The sequence below is a fragment of the Anabas testudineus genome, chromosome 2 (genome assembly GCF_900324465.2).
Source record: "Anabas testudineus chromosome 2, fAnaTes1.2, whole genome shotgun sequence".
NCBI lineage: Eukaryota > Metazoa > Chordata > Actinopteri > Anabantiformes > Anabantidae > Anabas > Anabas testudineus.
This window is the reverse complement of record NC_046611.1, coordinates 27,177,084-27,197,107: the sequence shown is the minus strand read 5'-3', so window position 1 is coordinate 27,197,107 and position 20,024 is coordinate 27,177,084. Positions and strand designations below refer to the sequence as shown.

The window sequence follows — 20,024 nt, the reverse complement described above, 5'->3', positions numbered from 1 at the left end:
TAATAAATTGTCACTTTGAAAAAGTACACGTTTTTTTAACTTCCACTTTTTGTCTTATAGCTAAACATCATACGTCAGTCACATGACCGACCTGCTGGACCTCGTACAGGTCCGTCGAGAGTCTCCTCAACTCCGTCAAGTGGATGGGTTCAAAAATCCGCCATAACTTGGTTCCGGCTTTTCTTTCAAAATAAAATTTTGCCTGGGTTGACTGGACAACCCTCCAATCAATCACAGACAAAAGACAACTACTGACGCTCTCATTCAAAGTCAGCTCAGACTTTCTGTGTCTTTAGAGTAAACCCTACTCCAAGTTTGATTTGTCTGTGACTGAAACTATTTACTATAAGTTCTAATTTGTAGTTAGTTTTAAAATAATGGCTTACTTTCAGTTTTATGTAAAGGTTTTGGCAAATATAGTATTCATTCTAATTAAATTAAATTAATTGTATGTATATAATATTTTCGGGACGCATTTAATGTTTTCTAAACAACTACGTCAACTCTTGCTTTTATCGTGAAAACCACGCACCGGAAGTGTTGAAGTGGTTGCCAGGTCTTGACGCGGATGGATGAGTAAAATAATTGACAATAAACACATATCGTATGTCGTCGACAAACTAAGGACGGGCTGTGCAGCGGTTTGAGCCATCATCTTATCAATGATACACTTATCTCCGGACGGTGTCGTTTGAAGCTTTGCGGTCGCTGACAGCTGTTTCGATTCGGAAAAATGGAGCACATCCGAACGCCAAAGGTAGCGTTAGCTTAACTGCATTTGTAGCTCATTGCAAATGGATGCGACTCAGTCAGCAGCTCGGCCTTATCTCGTAGTTGTTTATTTTGTAACTCTTAATGGGGTTACATTTGCCATATGTCAGCATTTAGACTGGACGTGTGTGGATCCGTCTGATAGCATGACGGCTAGCAGGTGTCGTCAGCAGCTCGGAGTATCAAAACGTGACGAGCATCAATGGCTTGTTTGTTTTCCCGTGCAGCAGATAGCTGGGCTTCCTCTTTGTAATCTTACTATTCGCACGCCCATTATTCATTGATGCTACTGTCAAACCAGATAGTTCATTCAGATAATGAAACAAAAACAAAAGGAGACTTAATTGCACGTAGATGGACCTGTCAGACGTACAGGGCCATAGCTCATAGTGTTAGCCTAGAAAGTGTTGACACCCTGGCTGACCATAGTTAGACTGAGTGTCTGTTTGATATATAGGGCCACTTTCCTGTCATCTGCACGGTTAGGCTAAACATACAACAACCAGTGCTTGGATTTGTCGTGCCCGTGACTGGGCCACGTCTACCACCTGATCTCTGAATCATTTACTTCAGTCCAACTTCAGGTTAAACCTGACATCTGGACAGCACCAACTAAGAGCACAAAACCAACAGAGAAGAGACATAATAATGTCCATGTCCAAATAGATTTGGACTGCATGTGTTTGGTTAAGCTGGCTTTTTCCTGCAGGTTTCCCACAACTGGGAATGTGATTTAAGCCTAATCTTTTTGAGTAGATGTATTTGTGAGGGGGGTGTGGGTGTTGAAAGGGGAGATTTCTTTCATCGTGTGAGGGAACACCGTGATCTTATTTCCAGCTCTTAAATAATTGCACATCACAGCAAAGTACATGCAATTCTTTGGTAACACATTTGCTAAAAGGACTAAGGTTAGGCTGGGATCAGGTGGGTGTGTTTGCACTCAGACTGGGTGTGGCTTTACTGTCCAAGTCCTTGATTGTTTGTTGAATGAAAGAGCACTGGGCCCAGAATTATTGCTCTGCAGAAATGGTAAACATATGTTTTCTCCTTCTCGCTTTTTGAGCCATTTGGTGGCTGAATGCTGTGTGTAAAGCACTTTGATGCACTTCATCCACTTTCTTAAACGATGGAAAGAGGTGTTCTTTCTCTCTCTCTTTCCCACTCTCACTAGCTCCTTGACTCTCGGTCACCCCTCACTTCCTGTATGTGCTAAGAGGCCTTCCTCTGACGGGCTGCTGGTTGCTGGGAGACAGAGACCTCAACCGTTTCATCATATCTTAGAGTGACAGGAAAACGGAAACAAAGGAGAGGATATCTGAGTCAACAAGAGAACCGCTGTTGTGTTCAATCATGGGTTTAGACTGTTTGCTGGTCTTGCTGTTAACGACCCAAACCCAATAGTTCAGAACACACAGTGAAAGACTTGTTGCTTTCTTAGTATGTGCAGTACAGAGTGTTTCTGTGTATGGTACATTGCAAAATAGATTGTACAAACACAACAAGGCGACACATCGGCTGTACAATACAATGCATTTTTCACTAACCGGTAAAATCTTGTTTTATTTCAAGTCAAATAAAACAATTGTTGAGTTGTATTTGACTTGAAATGGCCAAGATCAGTAAAAATAAGCACCAGATGGTTAATTTATTACAGTTGTTACATTGTGCTTCTCCTTCTATTGAAACTGGCAGCTAATAGTTTCAGGCCAGGTGGTCAGGATTAGGTAGAGTGCCAGCTGGAGCCAGCACAATGAGCCACTTGAAGCAGTTTTGTGACTGGTTAGCAGCATTCAGTCATCCTCATTTCAGTATATTCAGTATGTAACTTCACACCCTGCAGAAGAAGTTAACCTTACTGCTAACAACTAACTAATCGCTGACTTATCATTGTTGGTGTGTGTTTGTGTTTGCAGGTGGAGCAGGTGCGGCTGTTGGATCGCTTTAGCAACAAATTCATCAATGGAACACTGTACCTCACAGCTACACATCTCATCTTTGTAGAGAGCAACTCTAACAACTCAGCCTCTGCTGCACAAGAGATCTGGGTGAGTGATTCTGAAAGCACTACAGGCGTCGTTTACATCGTTTTTTTACCACAGAGATTTAGAGGTTGTCTCAATGGATATGCAATTTTACTAATGAAATGTATAATAATAAGTATTTCTCGTTTGGCCATCCACCTGCCATGACTTCATGACACATTCCAGATAACTTCGCCTGACTGACTGAGTAGTTTCACCGAAATTCTACAGAAATGTCAACTTCCATATGATGGCGATATTGCAGTCTGTAAACTGACTGAGGGGAAGTAGAGTAGCGTTTCAAAAGGCCTTATTATACAGTAAGGTACAGCAATGCATCCTTTGTGTTTGTATGTGTGTGTGTTTTCTTCCTCCACCTCAGAGCAAGAGGATTACTGTTACCGTCACCATGGATGGGGTTAATGATATTGTGACATTCTCCTTTTTAAATATTACAATGACAGCACAATGACGACATTGAGCTTTTAGAGGAGTGTCCAAGAAATAGAAGAACTTAAACAAGGAGACGTACCGAAGGCTGACATCTGAGACAGGAGATTACCGGGAACCTCATTTAATGCAATCTGAACATGCAGTTTTGCTTGTTTTCCCCTTCGTTACACTACATGCAGTAGCACTTCACTTTTTCTGTGTGTTTATATGATGTAGTCAAAATTGGGCTCTTGTATTTAGTTAGCCGCAGTGGTGGTGCTGCATTGTGGAAATGTTGGCATGATACAAACTGCTTTGTGCAGCAGATCCAGGCCATGAGGTCCCGCCATCCTTCCTGCTTTATTTGCTGAGAAAAGGAAACATTTTCCTTTCCTCTTTGTTTTGGGGCTTATTCAGCTGTAACATGCACCACTGCGGTTTTGGGTGTGTGCATTTGGTTGTTTTTGTATGTAGGTGATTATGTGCATGGGCCAAATCCTCTGTACTATATGTGTCTGCACTTATGGAGACAATTTAGAATCAGCGTGTAGATCAGAGTGACAGTTTGTCAGATTTTTTTGTCAGAGTTGTTGTCCTGTATAAAATATTCAAAGCACAGTCGAGTTACTGTTTGTCTTGACAGCTACTGAGATCAGCACTTATATACTGTGTGAAGTGTATCTGTGTGTTTCAATAGTAGTAAAAGCAGTAAACATCTTTGTGATTTGCCATAGTTGGTATCCCTAAGGAACTGAGGTCAAGTGCTCAAGTCAAGCTATCAGAAACAAGTCTGCTGGAAAAACTGAATGCACAAATGAACTAGTGCTCAGTTAAATTATTTTGCCTTTTTAAAACTACTTTGTAAGCCATTTGAGTCATTTGGGGTCAAACTGATTGATTGACTCATTTCAGAACAATTTTGAATTGTTTGACTGTACTAAAAGGTGAGCCTCTTCTCATACTTATACGTTTAAGTTTGGACTGCCTTGAGGATAGAGGCATCCTTGTACTCGCGGATGACCTGATTAAAATGCGATTTTGTATGTTTGCACACTGACAAAGAAATGATCAGTCTATGATTTTAATGGTAGGTTTATTAATGATAGGTTTATTCTGTCTCTCATTAACAGTGAGAGACAGAATAACAACAAAAAATCCAAAAAAACATATTTTAAAAAAGGTATAAATTGATTTGCATTTTAATAAGTGAAATATTATTATTATTAATCAGCAAGATTTCTGGCTCCCAGAGGGAACCTCGTGGAGTTTCAGTGATGATGAGAACGGTGAGGAATCGGCCCAGAACTACACAGGAGGATCTTGTCGATGGTCTCAAGGCGGCTGAGACCACGGTCACCAAGAAAACGATTGGTAACACACCATGATACGAAGGACTGAAATCATCAATGCAGCACCTGCAAGGACCCCCTGCTTAAGAAAGCACATGTACAGGCCTGTTCTGAATGATTCAGAGGAGAACTGGGTGAAAGTGTTGCAGTCAGAAGAGACCAAAATCGAACTCTTCGGCATCAACTCAACTCGCCGCGTTGTAGAAGAAGGAATGCTGCCTTTGACCTCAAGAACACCATCCCCACCGTTAAACATGAAGGTGGAAACATTATGCTTTGGGGGTGTTTTTCTGCTAAGGGGACATGGCAACTGCAGCCCCATCAACGAGAAGATGGACGGGGGGCATGTACCGTCAAATCTTGGGTGAGAACCTCCTTCCCTCATCTAGAGAATTGAAAATGAGTCGTTAATGGGTATTCCAGCTTGACAATAACCCAAAACATACGGCCAAGGTAACAAAGAAGTGGCTCTAGAAGAAGCACATTAATGTCCTGCAGTGGCCCAGCCCGTATCCAGACTTAGTCCCATAGAAAATTTGTGGAGGGAGCTGAAGGTTCGAGTTGCTAAACGTCAGCCTCAACACAGAAAGGATCTGCAAAGAGTGGAACAAAAAGATGTGCAAACCTGGTGGCCAACTACAAGAAATATGATAGACAACAAGGGGTTTGGCCACCAAGTACCAAGTCACATTTTGTGAATGGGTCAAATCTTACTCATTAAAATGTAAATCCATTTCTAACTTTTTTTGAAATGTGTTTTTCTGGATTTATTTTTGTTGTTAATCTCTCTCAATGTTGGAATAAACCTACCATAAAAATCTTCGACTCATCATTTCTTTTCAGTGGGCAAACACACAAAATCAGCAGGGCATCAAATATTTTTTTCCTTCACTGTATGCGTGGAAACAGAATCGTGATTGGTTGGCAGAGGTATACAACTGTGAGGACATAATTCTATTTAACGGTGTGTCAACTACACAGAAACGTTTCAGCACCTGATTATAAACCAGCCATCCACTGAAAAGAATCACCTCTCTCTTTCTTCCTCTTGTGCTTTTCTCCCTCCCTTCTCTGCAGATTTTGCATCATCATATAGCCTCTGTGGAGAAACTCTCCCTGACCACCACTGGCTGTCCTCTGGTCATCCAGTGTCGTAACTTCAGGGTGGTTCATTTTGTGGTACAGCGGGAAAGAGACTGCCATGACATCTACAGCTCGCTGCTGCATCTTCTGCATCCTGGTGGGTTTCAGAGAATGTCTGAGCGTCTGCTTTTCAGTACTCAGAGAGTCATGTGTTGTAGGCAGTATCTGTACATGCAGTACATGCATGCAGTGTTTTTATTTGTCTGTGTTTTATTAATGCTCTCCTCCTCACAGTATCCTATGAGGAGCTCTATGGATTCTCATACAACCCCAAACAAAACGACCAGCAGAGAGAGGAAGGGTGGCAACTCATCGACCTGGGCGCAGAGTTTGAGAGGATGGGCGTCCCCTGCGACCAATGGCAGCTCACTGACGTCAACAGAGAATACAAGGTAGACAGTGTGCTGTGTGTTGTAACCTGTAAGTGTGGAAAGTTTCTCAAGAGGAAACTTTTGTTTTTTTGGCAGTTTCTATGTTGAATGATGTAGAATTCTGTCATTGTCTCTACAGTGTCATAGTACATCTCATTATTATTCACAACTGAAATCTGAAAAATCGTTGTTAAATTGACTTAGTTTGAAAAATGTAACACATAATTACTAATCAGAACAAAATGGATAAACATCACAGATAAAGTCGCCCACTGGATTAACTAGAAGCATTATCTGTGGACAAAACGTGACAAAATAAAACAGTTTTTACTGGCACCTGCCTGTCTTCCATAAACTCAAACCATCACAAAGAAAGAGCTCCAAAGAGTTGACACTTGGTTACTCGGTCCTTTTCACTCGGGGATCCCAGTATGCCAGCTGCACGTTTTATATGCACACTTTTATGTTGTTAGTTTTTTTCCCCATTGTGAAACACATTGTGTGTGCAAGGTAGCCACGTGTTGTAATAAGCTAACTACAACTGAGGGTGTGGTGGTATTTTAAGAAATCAGTTACTTCAGTATAATGGAGAAACCAGTTGGGCCAAACTACACATTAGTAAGACTTTTATCTATGCAGGTCCAGCAGAGGGCTGTAGAGCTTCACTAAATATTAGCACTAAATCTATTATGACAAACAAGCAGAGCTTCAATACACACTATTTTTCTCATTGACATCTATTTTAAAGGAGTATTACTCACAGCCAGTAATCTCTATCTCTGTCTATAGTATATATTACTGTCTATAGTGGTATTACTGTTCAAATTTCCATTCAACACAACATGTAATCAGCACCGTGTTTCAGAGGTCATAGCATCTAATAGTGACATTAATGCTCACAAACCAGCAGAAGCTTCTGTACATTATGTTTCTGTTTGTGACAAGTATGTGATGTGTGTTTGTTTTCTGCGTATTTCTCCAGGTGTGTGAGACATATCCACGGGACCTGTATGTTCCCATCACAGCCAGTAAGCCTATCATTGTGGGGAGCTCCAAGTTCAGAAGCAAAGGACGCTTTCCTGTCCTTACATACTTCTACCAAGAGAAAAAGGTATTTTAGAAATTGTATCAGCATGATTTGGCTGTTTTGTATATTGCAGTGGTTTATAGAGAATATGCGAAACAAAAAAAATCATGACAGACAAGCCCTCAAGTCTAAAGTGGTCAATAGCAGCTCCTCTGTACTCCACTAGGTGGCATTAGTGGAAAGACCGCACCCGAAACTGTGTACTTCCTCTATGAACATGCGAAGCAAATTTTTACGGGGAAACACACATATGATTTTCATTGTTCAAAACTGATTTTTTGGCACTCATTAATAAGACACCGTCACATGGACAAATTACGATGACAGACCTGTTAGTCGGACCTGCAAAAGAAAATATGTAAAATGCATTTTACAGCACTATAAATATATTTAAATATGGATGCTTTGGTTGATCTGCACAATACCTTTAATTGTAAAACTGTAAAAATAGGAACCAACAGACGCCTCTCTTTTGATTAATTTTCCAAAACAACTTTTAGAAGAACACACTTTTCGTTCAGGTTGCAGGTTTTAACACTCAATTGGGTTTTTTGTTGTTGTTTTTTTTTTCTAATACGATCTTTTTATGATATGTTCACATTCATGTTTGTAGATGCTGCTGTCCTTAGCTCCCACGCAGTTTTAACTGAAGTGTGACCAATGTGTATACAGTAATAATAATAACAGGGTCACTTGTATGTCAGTCCAGTCACGCAGTTTCTTCCAAAACTTCACTTTATTTTCTTTCAGTTTGGCTTGAACAGATGTTTATCAATAAACGTCCGGCGGTGAAACGTCCTCATCTATCCGTTCACTTCTTTCTTTTATTGCTCTCCTCCGTGGGTATTTTTACCAGAATGTGAGATGTCTACAGGGATTGATGAAGACCATGGTGGCAGTGGTTGCATTATTGGAGATGGGATGTTAATTGGATCTAGGAGCACACATGACACTGGCCCAGATTTAGTTTGTTAACCTATCAGTTGAGAAATTCTGTTCTGAGTCACTTATGGTAAAAAAGATTAGCTTGTGATGTGAATATAGCCTTTTTTCATGTATCAAACTGGTAAAAAAAAATGACTCATTGTATTGATTTGGTAATGTGCACTTGGCATTAAAGTGTAAGAGTTTTGGCACAGGGACCTGTGGGGTCGTTACAGAATATAATAATCCATATACTGCACCACACATGGCTTTCTCATTCTGAATTATCCATTAAGGACTGGAAAGCTAAAACTCAGACTAACTAAAAAGGGTTTATAATATCATGATCTAAAAGTATTTGGATTAATTTATTGGGCTATGACACACATGGATAATATATAGGAGAGACGTGGAGGGCAGCAATGCTAGGCGTGATGTGATCAAATGTTCTAGTCGATGGTTTAGCCGCAGTTTTTTGTATTTGTGTCCTTGTTCTGATCGGTGTACTCTGTTCACCCTGACAGGCAGCAGTGTGTCGATGCAGTCAGCCTCTCTCTGGGTTCAGTGCGCGATGCTTAGAGGACGAGAGCATGCTGCAGGCCATAAGCAAAGCCAATCACAACAGCCGATTTGTCTACGTGATGGACACTAGGCCAAAGGTAAGGTGGTGACAGCCGTTCAAAGACTCGGAATGGCACGTGCAAAGTTCCTTTTTTAATTTTTTGTTTGCATACTTGTAATAAACTTTTTTTTTTTTTTCCCCCATCCTGCAGTTGAATGCACTGGCTAATCGGGCAGCAGGTAAAGGCTACGAAAACGAGGACAACTACTCCAACATCCGCTTCCAGTTTGTCGGCATCGAAAACATCCACGTAATGAGGAGCAGCCTGCAGAAATTGCTGGAAGGTTAAACACACACTGCTACACAAACATACAAGCCACACACAAAAATGCCATTGTATTTTATACAAAGCTTAGTGGTCAGTAAATAGTAAGTGTTAAACTGCTCCCTGTCTGTGTCCTTGCCTCTCAGTGATTGGGACACGCTCTCTCTCCATGAGTGACTACCTGGTTGGCCTGGAGAGTAGTGGCTGGTTGCGGCATATCAAAGCCATTGTAGACGCAGCTATCTTTCTCGCCAAGGTACTTTTTCCACTTTTTTTCCTTTCTAAAGGTGCACTTAATTAACGCACGTTCAGTGCCTTAGTTCGAGATATTGAATTAAAAACTTTTTTTTCCTGAAGGTCTTATGTGTCATCTTTGTATACAAAAAGTTTAAAACATGGATTTCCAATCTTAACTATCCACTTGTTAATCATTGTTTGTCAAAGGATGCATTATTTTTTTAAATCTTAACTTCATTCTTAATACCAGGCAGTGACAGTGGAAGGAGCCAGCGTGTTGGTTCACTGTTCGGATGGATGGGACAGAACGGCTCAAGTGTGCTCCCTGGGGTCTCTGCTTATGGATCCTTACTACCGCACCATCAAGGGCTTCATGGTACAAGCAGAAAGACACACACACACACACACACACAAGTTTACTATGCTGGTCTAAAAATCAATGTACTCTTGCTTCAGTGTTTGCTTTTCCCTCCCTTTTGTCTTGTAGGTACTGATAGAGAAAGACTGGATCTCATTTGGTCACAAGTTTGCAGACAGGTCAGCTTTCAACTGAAAAATGCATTTGCTGCAATTTCACAGTTCTTTATACTTCAGTATATACTACTAACAGTTCATTTTAGAAGTCTTCAGACCTTTGTATTGCACACAAAGCGGTCACTGTCCTTCTGTGGAAGCCATTCCAGCATTGTTATGGCTGCATGTCAGGCTAGAGAGTTGCACCACTCTCACGTCCCATGCACTTTGAGGCAGGTTATCTTTAAGGATGTCACTGTATTTCAGTGTATTCATCCTTCCCTCAACTCTGACCAGGCCACATCCCTGACCTAGAGACCAACACTTATGCTTAACTATGTATTCCTCATCACAAAAGTTTTCTCCTTGGACTGGCAAAATTTCAATTTCATCAATTTCAGATTTAAATTAGTGACAGTAAAGTGTGCAAACCTTCTGAAGTGAAGTGTAATAATTTTATATATATTATTATGAAACATATCTCTAGGTGTGGCCAGTTGGATGGAGATCCAAAAGAGGTGTCGCCTATCTTCACTCAGTTCCTGGAATGTGTCTGGCAGCTTACAGAGCAGTTCCCACAGGTGCGTGGGAGTGTGTAAGCCACGTGACATGTATTGCTATGACGCAGATCAAGCCTGTGTGATTAGGTGTGTGTGTTTTATTGTATTTATTTATTGATGAATCTCTCATTAGGCATTTGAGTTCAGTGAGTGGTTCCTGCTGCAGATTCATGAACACGTCCACTCCTGTCAATACGGAAACTTCATTAGCAACAATCAGAGGCAGAGAGAGGAGCTGCAGTGAGTCCCCCACACAAACACAAACACACACACACACATACTACTGTGAAGTCATTGTCTTCCAATTTTATATCAATATAAGATTGTATTTTTATTTGTTTTTACATTTATATTTCTGAAACATCAGTTTTATCAGTGACGATCTCTTTAAACCCTTCCTTGTGTCAAATTGAACACACCTATCATAAGATGCGTCATTGGCTCTCTGCTTCAAAGAGACACTTTGTCTATTTTAAGTAATATAAACAGAAAACTGTTATCATATATTAGTTGTTGGTGACGAAACCTCCACATAGAAGTATTTCCAGATACATATCTGGTCCTGTGTGGGGAAATGTTTTCTATACTTAAACTAACTAAAACTAAGAGAACTGTAAGTAGTCTAAATTCTTATAAACTATATGCTGTCATTCTGTCGATAATATCCAGTGCAGTGAAAACACATTTGGCCGCTTCTGATATCTTCTCTTTTTATGAGTATCTAACTAAACTGCTTCCGGTTTTTATCTTGATTAAGTCTAGAAAAGAAAAAGGGGGAAAAAATGTGGTGCAATACCACCCAGGTCTGTGAAAAAGTTTCCAACTTCTTATTTCCGACATCAAAAGAAGGAAAAAAAAAAACCTGCCAAACTGCAATGATCGGTAAATAACTGAACAGTAGTGAACCTTCCCAGAAGTAGGAGGAACATTATTTCCTACTTTATTTCTATTTCGCACTAGGTTCCTTATCTGATCAGAAGGTTAGAGAACAGAGGGTGGTGTTGTGCACTGGATTGTAAAGCCCTTTGAGCCAGGTTCCAAGCTCGGCTATTCAGTCCTCTAAAAGATTAATGAAGCAAACAGTTTCACACCCGGTTTCAATACAGGGCTTGTGTTTCTATTCATCAAGTACAGTGTGTTTTTTTTCTATCCTTTCATGTCAAATGAAACATTTCACTTACCTGTATCTGCTCTGGAAAAACAAATACACGCACAATAAAGTCAATAAAACATGATGGCAGTGCATTGCGTAGCATCTTTTTGATAGACCACAAGGAGACATTTATTGTATGACTGCTTTTTGTGTGAAAGCATGATTAACGTTCGGGCTGTGTTCATTCCAGGCTCAGAGAGCGAACTCACTCGCTGTGGGCATTTCTGATGAGCGAAAAACAGAACTACTTGAATCCGTTCTACAGCCCCGCATACTCTGAAGCACACCCTGTCCTGGAGCCCTCCACCCTGCCTTACCATTTCAAGTCAGTAGAGTACTCGCCTCCTTGCTCTTGTTACATACTTCATAGTGACACTGATACTTGAATCGTCCCTTTTGTTCCATAAAAATGATACCTACACGTTGGTGTGCATCTGTGTTTCCAAGGTTCTGGAGGAGCATGTACCACCAGTTCGATCGGCCCATGCACCCACGTCAGTCTATCCTGAAAACCATTCTAACTCTGAGAGAGAACAGCCGCAAGGCCGAGAGCACGCTGCGAGCGCTCGAGAGTGTGAGCTGACACACACACACTTCAATTTCATTATCCAGAGCTCATGAGTTATTCGTTAGAGGGGAAAAAAAAAGCAGAAGAGACTGACATTATGAGTTAACAAGATAATCATCTTCTCCTGATGAATATTGTATAATATTGTGTTAAGATACTTATATCAAATTTCTTAAAAATGTTGTTATACATTTGTCTGTTGTCTGTTTTCCCCCGTCACTCTCCAGAGGCTCCAACAGCTCGGTGTGACCCCAGTTGTCACCTCGTTGAACCCTGCTCCTCCTCCTGCCAGAGATCAGCACTCCAACTCCGGCACCCTTCCACCACGTCCCGACTCCCTCATACTGGGGGCGCCCATCAACAACAAAGAAGTGCAGCGGCAGGTGGAGGAGGACGATCAGGAGGAGGTGGGAGAGGAGGCCATGGAGAGCGCTGACACGGAGCGGATGGTGGAGGGCAGCAGCGGCACAGAGAGCAGGAAGCAGAGCTACGGAGAGCTGGAAGGGACGTGCAACAACAAACTGGCCAAAGAAGAGCCAGCTGTTGTCAGTCTGGAGTTTGGAGTGGCACGCATGACCTGCTGAGACCAAACGGGGGGGATTGTGGGATTCTGAGGGACAGGCGCAACCAAGAGAGAGAGATTACTGAAAGTGTGTGCGTGAGTGTGTGCGCGTGTGTGCGTGCGTGTGTCAAGGGAAAGATGTTCTGTTATGTGATTATGTGCTGATTACGCAATGGTCCTAAATGGGCCGAGTGGGTGAAGTTGTATGTCTGTATAGTCCAGAAAGCCTCATTACTATGTCATACATATATTGCACCTATACGAAAAAGGCTTTTTTTTTTTATGAATGTTGGAAAGCACTATAGAGAATTAATAAATAGACTAAGGGAATAAATTCATCCAAAAACGTTCGGCCTTATAGTCCTTTTTTTAAAATGTGCAATTTATATAACAAATAGTTAAAAATGTCAACATAAAAGCCAAATGTTTTGGCACCAGAAATATTTCATGATGTCATCCAAAGGCTTGAATCCAGCCTAATCTGGATGTTGTGTTTGAACTGAGCTGATTTAGCTCCAATCTGACTGAGGAAACAAAAACCAGAACATCACTTCCATTAAAGTTAATCTAGCAGTGGTAATTACACTGAGCAGTTAGATGTATTTTGTAAGTTACCACTTTTCGTTTCGCTTGCTCAACTATTACTGTGAGAACGGCCAAATAGTTTGTGATGTTCAGACCCTGAAGAGGATCAGCTGTCAAGCGTTTAATCCTATTTCACTTCTCTTATTGATCTCATAATCTGACTTGATAATATGCATTGATCCCTGAAGCCTCCTGCTCCTGTCTGCCTGCCAGGTCAATGACTTATTTATGACAGCTGAACGTGATAATGTGTCACTGTCTCATATATACAGAGATAAAACGATGCCTCAAGGTAGTGTCAGCCTGTTTGCGAAACTAGTACACGCCATAGTTTTTGCTATAGAGTTTTACTGCAGTTGCATAACAATAACAAATTAGCATGTATCCTGCTGTTTCTTGACATAATAGAATATAACTTACAGGATCAAAGAGGTCATACTTGATATTTACATCTCCAGTGTTCATAATATATAATGAAACAGTTTTAAATGATGAATTCTGTAAGTTTCCGTTTGTTGCTGTCATTTGTTTCTGGGTCAGTTGTGCTTAAGAGATGATGTGAGACTTTGGGCCAGAAGTTCACATTTCTTTTCCAAGTCCAGCTGTGTTTTGGCTCAGCTTTTTTTTTATGTAAAGACCACGATTATTCAGTACTAATTCCACACTGAGGTTGTAGCTTTGCTTCATATCAGCGCAGACAAGATTTGATCTTGTTGACTGGATTTACTGTACAAGCAAAAGTCTTCACTGAACACTTTGTGACAGGAGGCATATTAGCGCAGTATTTTATGTAGAATTTGCGTGTGTGCTTTGCGTGGCACTCAAAAAATCCACAGCAGTGAGCTCTCCTCAGTCTGCTATGTTTTATCCAGTCTGTGGGCTTGTAAATACTTTATGGAATTTGTGCTTGTAGCATCGTCACTGAACTAGTTTCTCCTTAAACACCACTTTCTTCGCTGTCCTTGCATGCTGGAGGAATAAATGGAGATTTGTGCCTACACACACAAAACACATTCACAAAGTGGCCACAGGCCTCAGTCAAATGATTATCTATGGAGAATAAACTGCTCATTCTGCTATAGCAACTTGGAGTGAAGAGAGCCTGGCAGTGCAGTGTGGTGTGCAGTATATACCCTCTGTTCCAGCTTTCTCCAGAGCTCCCTATGCTTTAAATTAGCAATTGGAAAGGACACAATAAGTGGTTCCAAGTAAGCAGTATTAGTGAGAGCATCCCGAGTTTGATTATGTACTAATGAGAAGTATGTTAAGTAGAAGTACTTACCAATTAATTATCTTTTCTTACATACAGTGGCAAGAAAAAGTATGTGAACCTTTTTTATTGCATTGCTCATAAAATGTGATCTGATTATAGTGCTGGTGAACCCTTAGAGTCAATAACTGGTTGAAACATCTTTGGCAGCTTTATTTTCAACCAGGTGATTCAGACCTGCACAGTGTTCAGGAGGAATTTTAGTCCATTCTTCCTGCAGAACTGCTTTAGCTCTGTCATATTCTTTAGACGTCGCATGTGTGTGGCTCTCTTCAAGTTGTTCCATAGCATCTCTGTTGGTTTGAGGTCTGGGCTCTGACTTGGTCACTTCAAAAGGAGGATTTTGTTTTTCTGAAGCCATTCTGTTGTGTGGTTTGGGTCATTGGCCTGTAGCATCACTCAACTTATCCAAGTAGCTTCTTCAGTCTGAAGATAGTTGAAAAATCCTTCAGGATAATGTGAGAATGTCTGTTCGTCAGCTGCAACTCTGTAGGAGTATTAAAATGTTTCAGCCTAACAAGAAGGAAGTCCAGTTGCCGAGACTGAACTTCCAGGTAACTTCACCTGAATGACTGAGAATCTTCACCATCAAAGTTTGAATGTTTTTTGTCAATCAAAGTAGCTCTAGTCCACACCTCCAAACTAATTTTCTTAACAAGACATACATTTACATGACATCACATACATTTTCCACTAGCACTAGGAGGTTTTTATGGTTGTTTTCAACGACAAATGAATGCAGAACAGCACAGAATTCCAAAAGGTTCACATACTTTTTAAACCTGGGAACCACTGCAGCTATTGGTCATAGCAACAACCATTTACAAAAAGGCTCATTTAATCATTCACCTTATACTTACCTGTAATAACCCCAGCAGAAACAGTTTTCCTCCGGTGTCATGGTACAGTGAGGTACTGGGTATGTTCTTGTAGGTGTTTGTACAATTTACCTAGAGAGCAAGAAGAAACTAACCTGTAAAATTCATACTGTTTTGAAGTTATAACCAAGATCCAACACATTCTGCTACTTGACTAAACTAACCATGACTATTTACTGGGTAGGTAAGCAGAAACTGTCCTGTAAAAAGAAAACCAAATTACTGTGTTAACCATTACTGGCTCACGTAAAAATGTTGACAGCACTGAAAGTCGGGTTTAAGCCCAGCTGACACTGTGTCACTGCTCTCTGTGTCTTCGTGTAGCCTACTTCTGCATGTTACCTCACATTAAACATTGAGAAGTCTCTTCCCCAGACAAGCTGCTGAGGGCTCTCCCAGGGCTCTGTGCCGTTCACATCGGTACCCCGACTCCTCAGGACAAAGATGGAATATTGTACTTACACTGAACATAAACACGTCCAGTACACATGTAAAATGTCTATATACACACAGACAGTCTACATAAGCATGTATGCTGCATAAGCACACACACTTTTCATAGATATGCACAATGACAACAATTTGCATGACCCATCAGTGCCTTACACTGTCACATGTATCTTTGTCTTTTTTTCTCTTGCTGTTCATTGACTTGATGGCACATGTCGGGCTCCCGTCTGAGCTGATCGTTCAACAACATTACAACAATTTTTATAGAAACCCGTCATTTTCTGTGTAACCAGGGATATGTGTGAGCATTCTCTCACATCTGCCTGTGACGACCCAAAAACGTCTAAATATCACACTGATCAACTGTTTATGCAGGTTTTATATCACTTCAAGCTTTTCTTTTCTTTAGTTTGAGAGGAACAGGTATAATAGCAATAAAGTCTGACCAGACGATTTACATACAGCAGACTGATGATAGCAGCTTTACATAAGTAATCTGGCTCATCTGAATTTGAATAGTAAGTCATTTATTAATATGGAGATCCAACAGGACATCGTTGTTTCTGTGACTTCCCCTACAGAATGAATGCTGTTGACAACTTGTTGTTACTCTAGCTAGGTCAGCTTTTGACTTTGCTGAACATTATTTTGCTGACACTATGTGCATATTTATGCAAAGGCATCACTATCTGATCTTCTGATCTGATTTTCATACTTCATAGAGCATCATATTTAACCAAAGACCAAAAAGGGACTTGTTGTTGTTTGTGTGCAACCATAGTCAAACTCCAAAGTATAAAACAATGAAGGCTCCTACACCCACATCAATGTGAAATTGCTTTTTGTAGCACAGGCATAACTGAAATGTCTGTGCCTTCTGTGCCATGCTGTGAACAACACTTGTGCCTTTTGTGCATTGATGAGTCAAAATGCAGCTGTGACAAGGTCAGAAACTTGTGTACTAACATCTTGTATTTAAAGAATACATTGAGATTTTTTGTGTGTTTGTTTTATGCGGGCAGTGCTGTGAAAAATGTTAAACCTCTTTTTTGTGTGTGTGTTTCAATGTTTTAAACAAAGTATAAAACTACTGGTACAATTATAGCAGCTGAAGCAGCAAAGCATCCCCACAACATTACACTCCCACCTCCATGCTCGAGAATCCAAATGAACCAAATGTTCTTGTGGGTTAGTAGTAATTTTCACCTCGCCAGTGTCTCTCTGATAGTAGAGCCATGATAACCTTTGGAGGATCTTCTATGACTTACAGGATGAGTCATGGTGGTGCTTTTGGACTAATGTTGGAAGGTCTGAAACATCTAGGAAGGTTCACTGTTACAGGTCTTTTCCGTTTGCAGATAGCGTCTCCCACTGTGGATTTGTGGAATCCCAAATAGCTTTGTAATCCTTCCACAATTGATCAACACCGTTCAGGAGTCTTTTTGGACTAATATGTTGAAAACCTTTCTTTCCCACAGGCCTTTTTGAGGCCTTGTTGCTATTCCATCAATTCTTTTTGCTGCAAAAAACTTAAAACAGGCAAAACAACAAGAGAAGAAATCAGGAGGGGAATGCATGTACTTCACAGAACTGTAAATAACATTGTGTATAGTCTTTGGAATTTAAAAGTGTTTGTCAGTCTTTGCTTAAGCAGCTTATTAAGAGTTAGTACCATTCCTTGATGATTGCCAAAGTAACAAAAGAGCACAGGGGGTAATCCTAGGGGGCTTAATACTGTATACACGTGCACAATCACAAACACTCTATAGTTTAGTTTAATCCAGAGCTGCAAGACCCTCTGTACTGAAACCTTCTGACCAACAGGGCCCATAGAGACGATGATGGTGAAGCATGTACTTGTAATGATTGTATGTTCTGATGTTCTGTCACATTTTAGGAACTCGTCTTCCTTTGGTAATAAAAAGCCCATAAAGTAATTATTAACTTTTTTGCTCAATATTTGGTTTAAAGTTTGGCTAAGGCTAGAATTTGGTTAAGTTCGGGTCAGTGCTGGTTTAGGCAAAGATCAGACTATGGAATTTAGCATTTAAATACCTTTATCTCATTTGTACCTTTGCACAATCAAGGGGATATTGCACAGCTAGACTTTACCTCATTTGTTTAAATTTTGCATGCAATACCCCATGATTTTTACAGCATGTTTTCCATGTAGTAAGTAATTAGTTGATTTTTCAAAAAGTGACCAAGGTGATGGAGGAGCATAAAGAAGAAGAATGTATTATAAGAATGTGGTTGACGTCTGGCATGACACAGTAGCTGATAGCCATTTCATATCTCATTTCTCAGTTAGATAATTACGTTTTTTTTCCTGATCCCCTGCCAACACTACATTAACAACACCAGGTGATATTAATGTTGTGGCTGATTGGTATGGATACAGTACAGGATGAGCAATAGTCACTCCCACTTGCAATGGGTAAAAATAAACAACTGCATGTCTTTAGCTGCAGATTATTTGCCTTTGTGGAAAATATTATTTCAATGGCAAATGTTGAAATATTAACAAAAACTAGCAAGTTCAAGTGTTTTTTTTTCCACCATCTTACTAAACGCAATGCTGTAGTCATAATGCAGTCTATGCATCCCTTTAAGACTTCTCCCTGCCATACACACATTTATATCCATGTGCTTTTAAATACCATCAATATTTGCATCCTGAGGCTCTTCACTTTCAGAGCATAGAGTTTAAAAGCACTGTCAGCTGCTACAGTACATGTAGGGATGGTGCAAATGATACACACATAAGAGAGAGAAGAGAGTCAGAAAGAAAAGATGTCCTCTAACTGCCCCACTTAGCGCTGAGCTTCACTCAGGGGGCTGAAATGGGAGCCCTATTTAGACAGATAGGGACGGGGGGTTTAAAAACAATAGGGTGTGTATTTCTATTGCCTGTGTGTGTGTGTGTGTGTGTGTGTGTGTGTGTGTGTGTGTGTGTGTGTGTGATTCATTAGGTTGTTAAGAAAGCACAGGTTGCATTAAACTGACAAATCTACTTCAAAATAACCATAATACGCTTGTGGGCCACTGCTCCATTCAAACCAAATCCAACTAATCCAGGCAGCCAGAATTATGATAATGGTTATGTAGAATATACAAATATTGCATGTTAGTGTTGGTGTTTATCTCTAGTTTGAATTATTTAAGCAGCAAAATAGAGTTTCATCTTCATCAGTCGCCACTTATCAATCCACCAGGCATCTGCTGCTCAGTGTCAGCTTCAAGTCCCTCCGAGAGCCAGCTGACCTGCAAGCATAGCTGTATCAGATGTACTTGATGTACCTCACTCTGGGTGACTGAGAGACTGGCAAGCAGGCTGGCTGGGTGACTTACTTGTGGTCTGAGCGAACAGATTATCTTTCTTATTGGGCCAGAGCATAAGAAAGATATGCTTTAGTGCATCACTCTGGGGAAGCCCTCAAAATGCATTTGTGTGGGTGTGAGCATGTCTTTGGTAATGTGTGCATTGCCTTGGGCAGATGAATGCAGACACTGTTTGATAGCAGCGGGCTGGAAGAGGAGAGCCTGTGCCCACAGCGACTGGGAAGGAAGAGGAAAGAAAAAAGGAGCAGGGGAGGGAGGAAGGAGGGGATAGGAGGCTTGTAAGTTGGTTGGGGTATCAGGGAGATTCATGGGGGGTTGGGAGGATAGCCCAGGCGGAGAAAAGACTAAAACAGGAGAATTCTTCGTGAAGCCACCACAGGCAATGATAACATGTACATAATTGTGTGAGAGCTACCTCCAACAAGAAAGATGTGGTGAATTTATTTAATTAGATCTTTTACTGTTCGTAATAAGCACAGTTTATCTTTGCATATATTCCACTTGTCAAGCATATCATATGTTCCATGTATAATTTAAAGAAGAAAAACACAACAACAACAAGGCAACAGGTTGATACCAGTATGTGAACAGTTAATTGTTCTACATGCCCACAGAATCTCCGCTGGTTGCCAAGGCTGACTCTAACAGTATAGCTAAAGCGAAACAAAAGTTTCTTAGCTAAGCAGTTACAAAAGGATGACAATGAGATGTGTTGTCATAGTTCTCGAACACCTGGCCCTGCCTGTCCATATGGAAGAGGGTTCAAGACCATATGGCCTATATGTCTGGCCCAAACTCTATTGGATGCACATTTGAGTGTGTGTGTGTGTGTGTGTGTCAGTGTCTATACCCTGACTCATACACTTGATGAGCAGCATCGTAGGATGATGTAGACAGACCCACAAATTCATCCAGTGATAA

The 20,024-nt window shown here is 40.7% G+C and overlaps 1 protein-coding gene across 1 annotated transcript; it reads left to right on the top strand.

Annotated features, from left to right (window-relative positions):
• The first annotated feature begins 540 nt into the window (after positions 1 to 540).
• mtmr6 (myotubularin related protein 6) lies at positions 541 to 12,925 on the top strand. The gene is made up of 15 exons (XM_026363735.1): positions 541 to 757; positions 2,685 to 2,816; positions 5,651 to 5,813; positions 5,951 to 6,108; positions 7,070 to 7,198; positions 8,623 to 8,757; positions 8,872 to 9,004; positions 9,132 to 9,241; positions 9,473 to 9,598; positions 9,710 to 9,759; positions 10,223 to 10,316; positions 10,429 to 10,535; positions 11,639 to 11,773; positions 11,896 to 12,022; positions 12,244 to 12,925. The coding sequence occupies exons 1-15, from the start codon at positions 734 to 736 to the stop codon at positions 12,598 to 12,600; spliced, it is 1,980 nt and encodes a 659-aa protein (XP_026219520.1). The 5' UTR covers positions 541 to 733; the 3' UTR covers positions 12,601 to 12,925.
• The last annotated feature ends 7,099 nt before the right edge of the window (positions 12,926 to 20,024 follow it).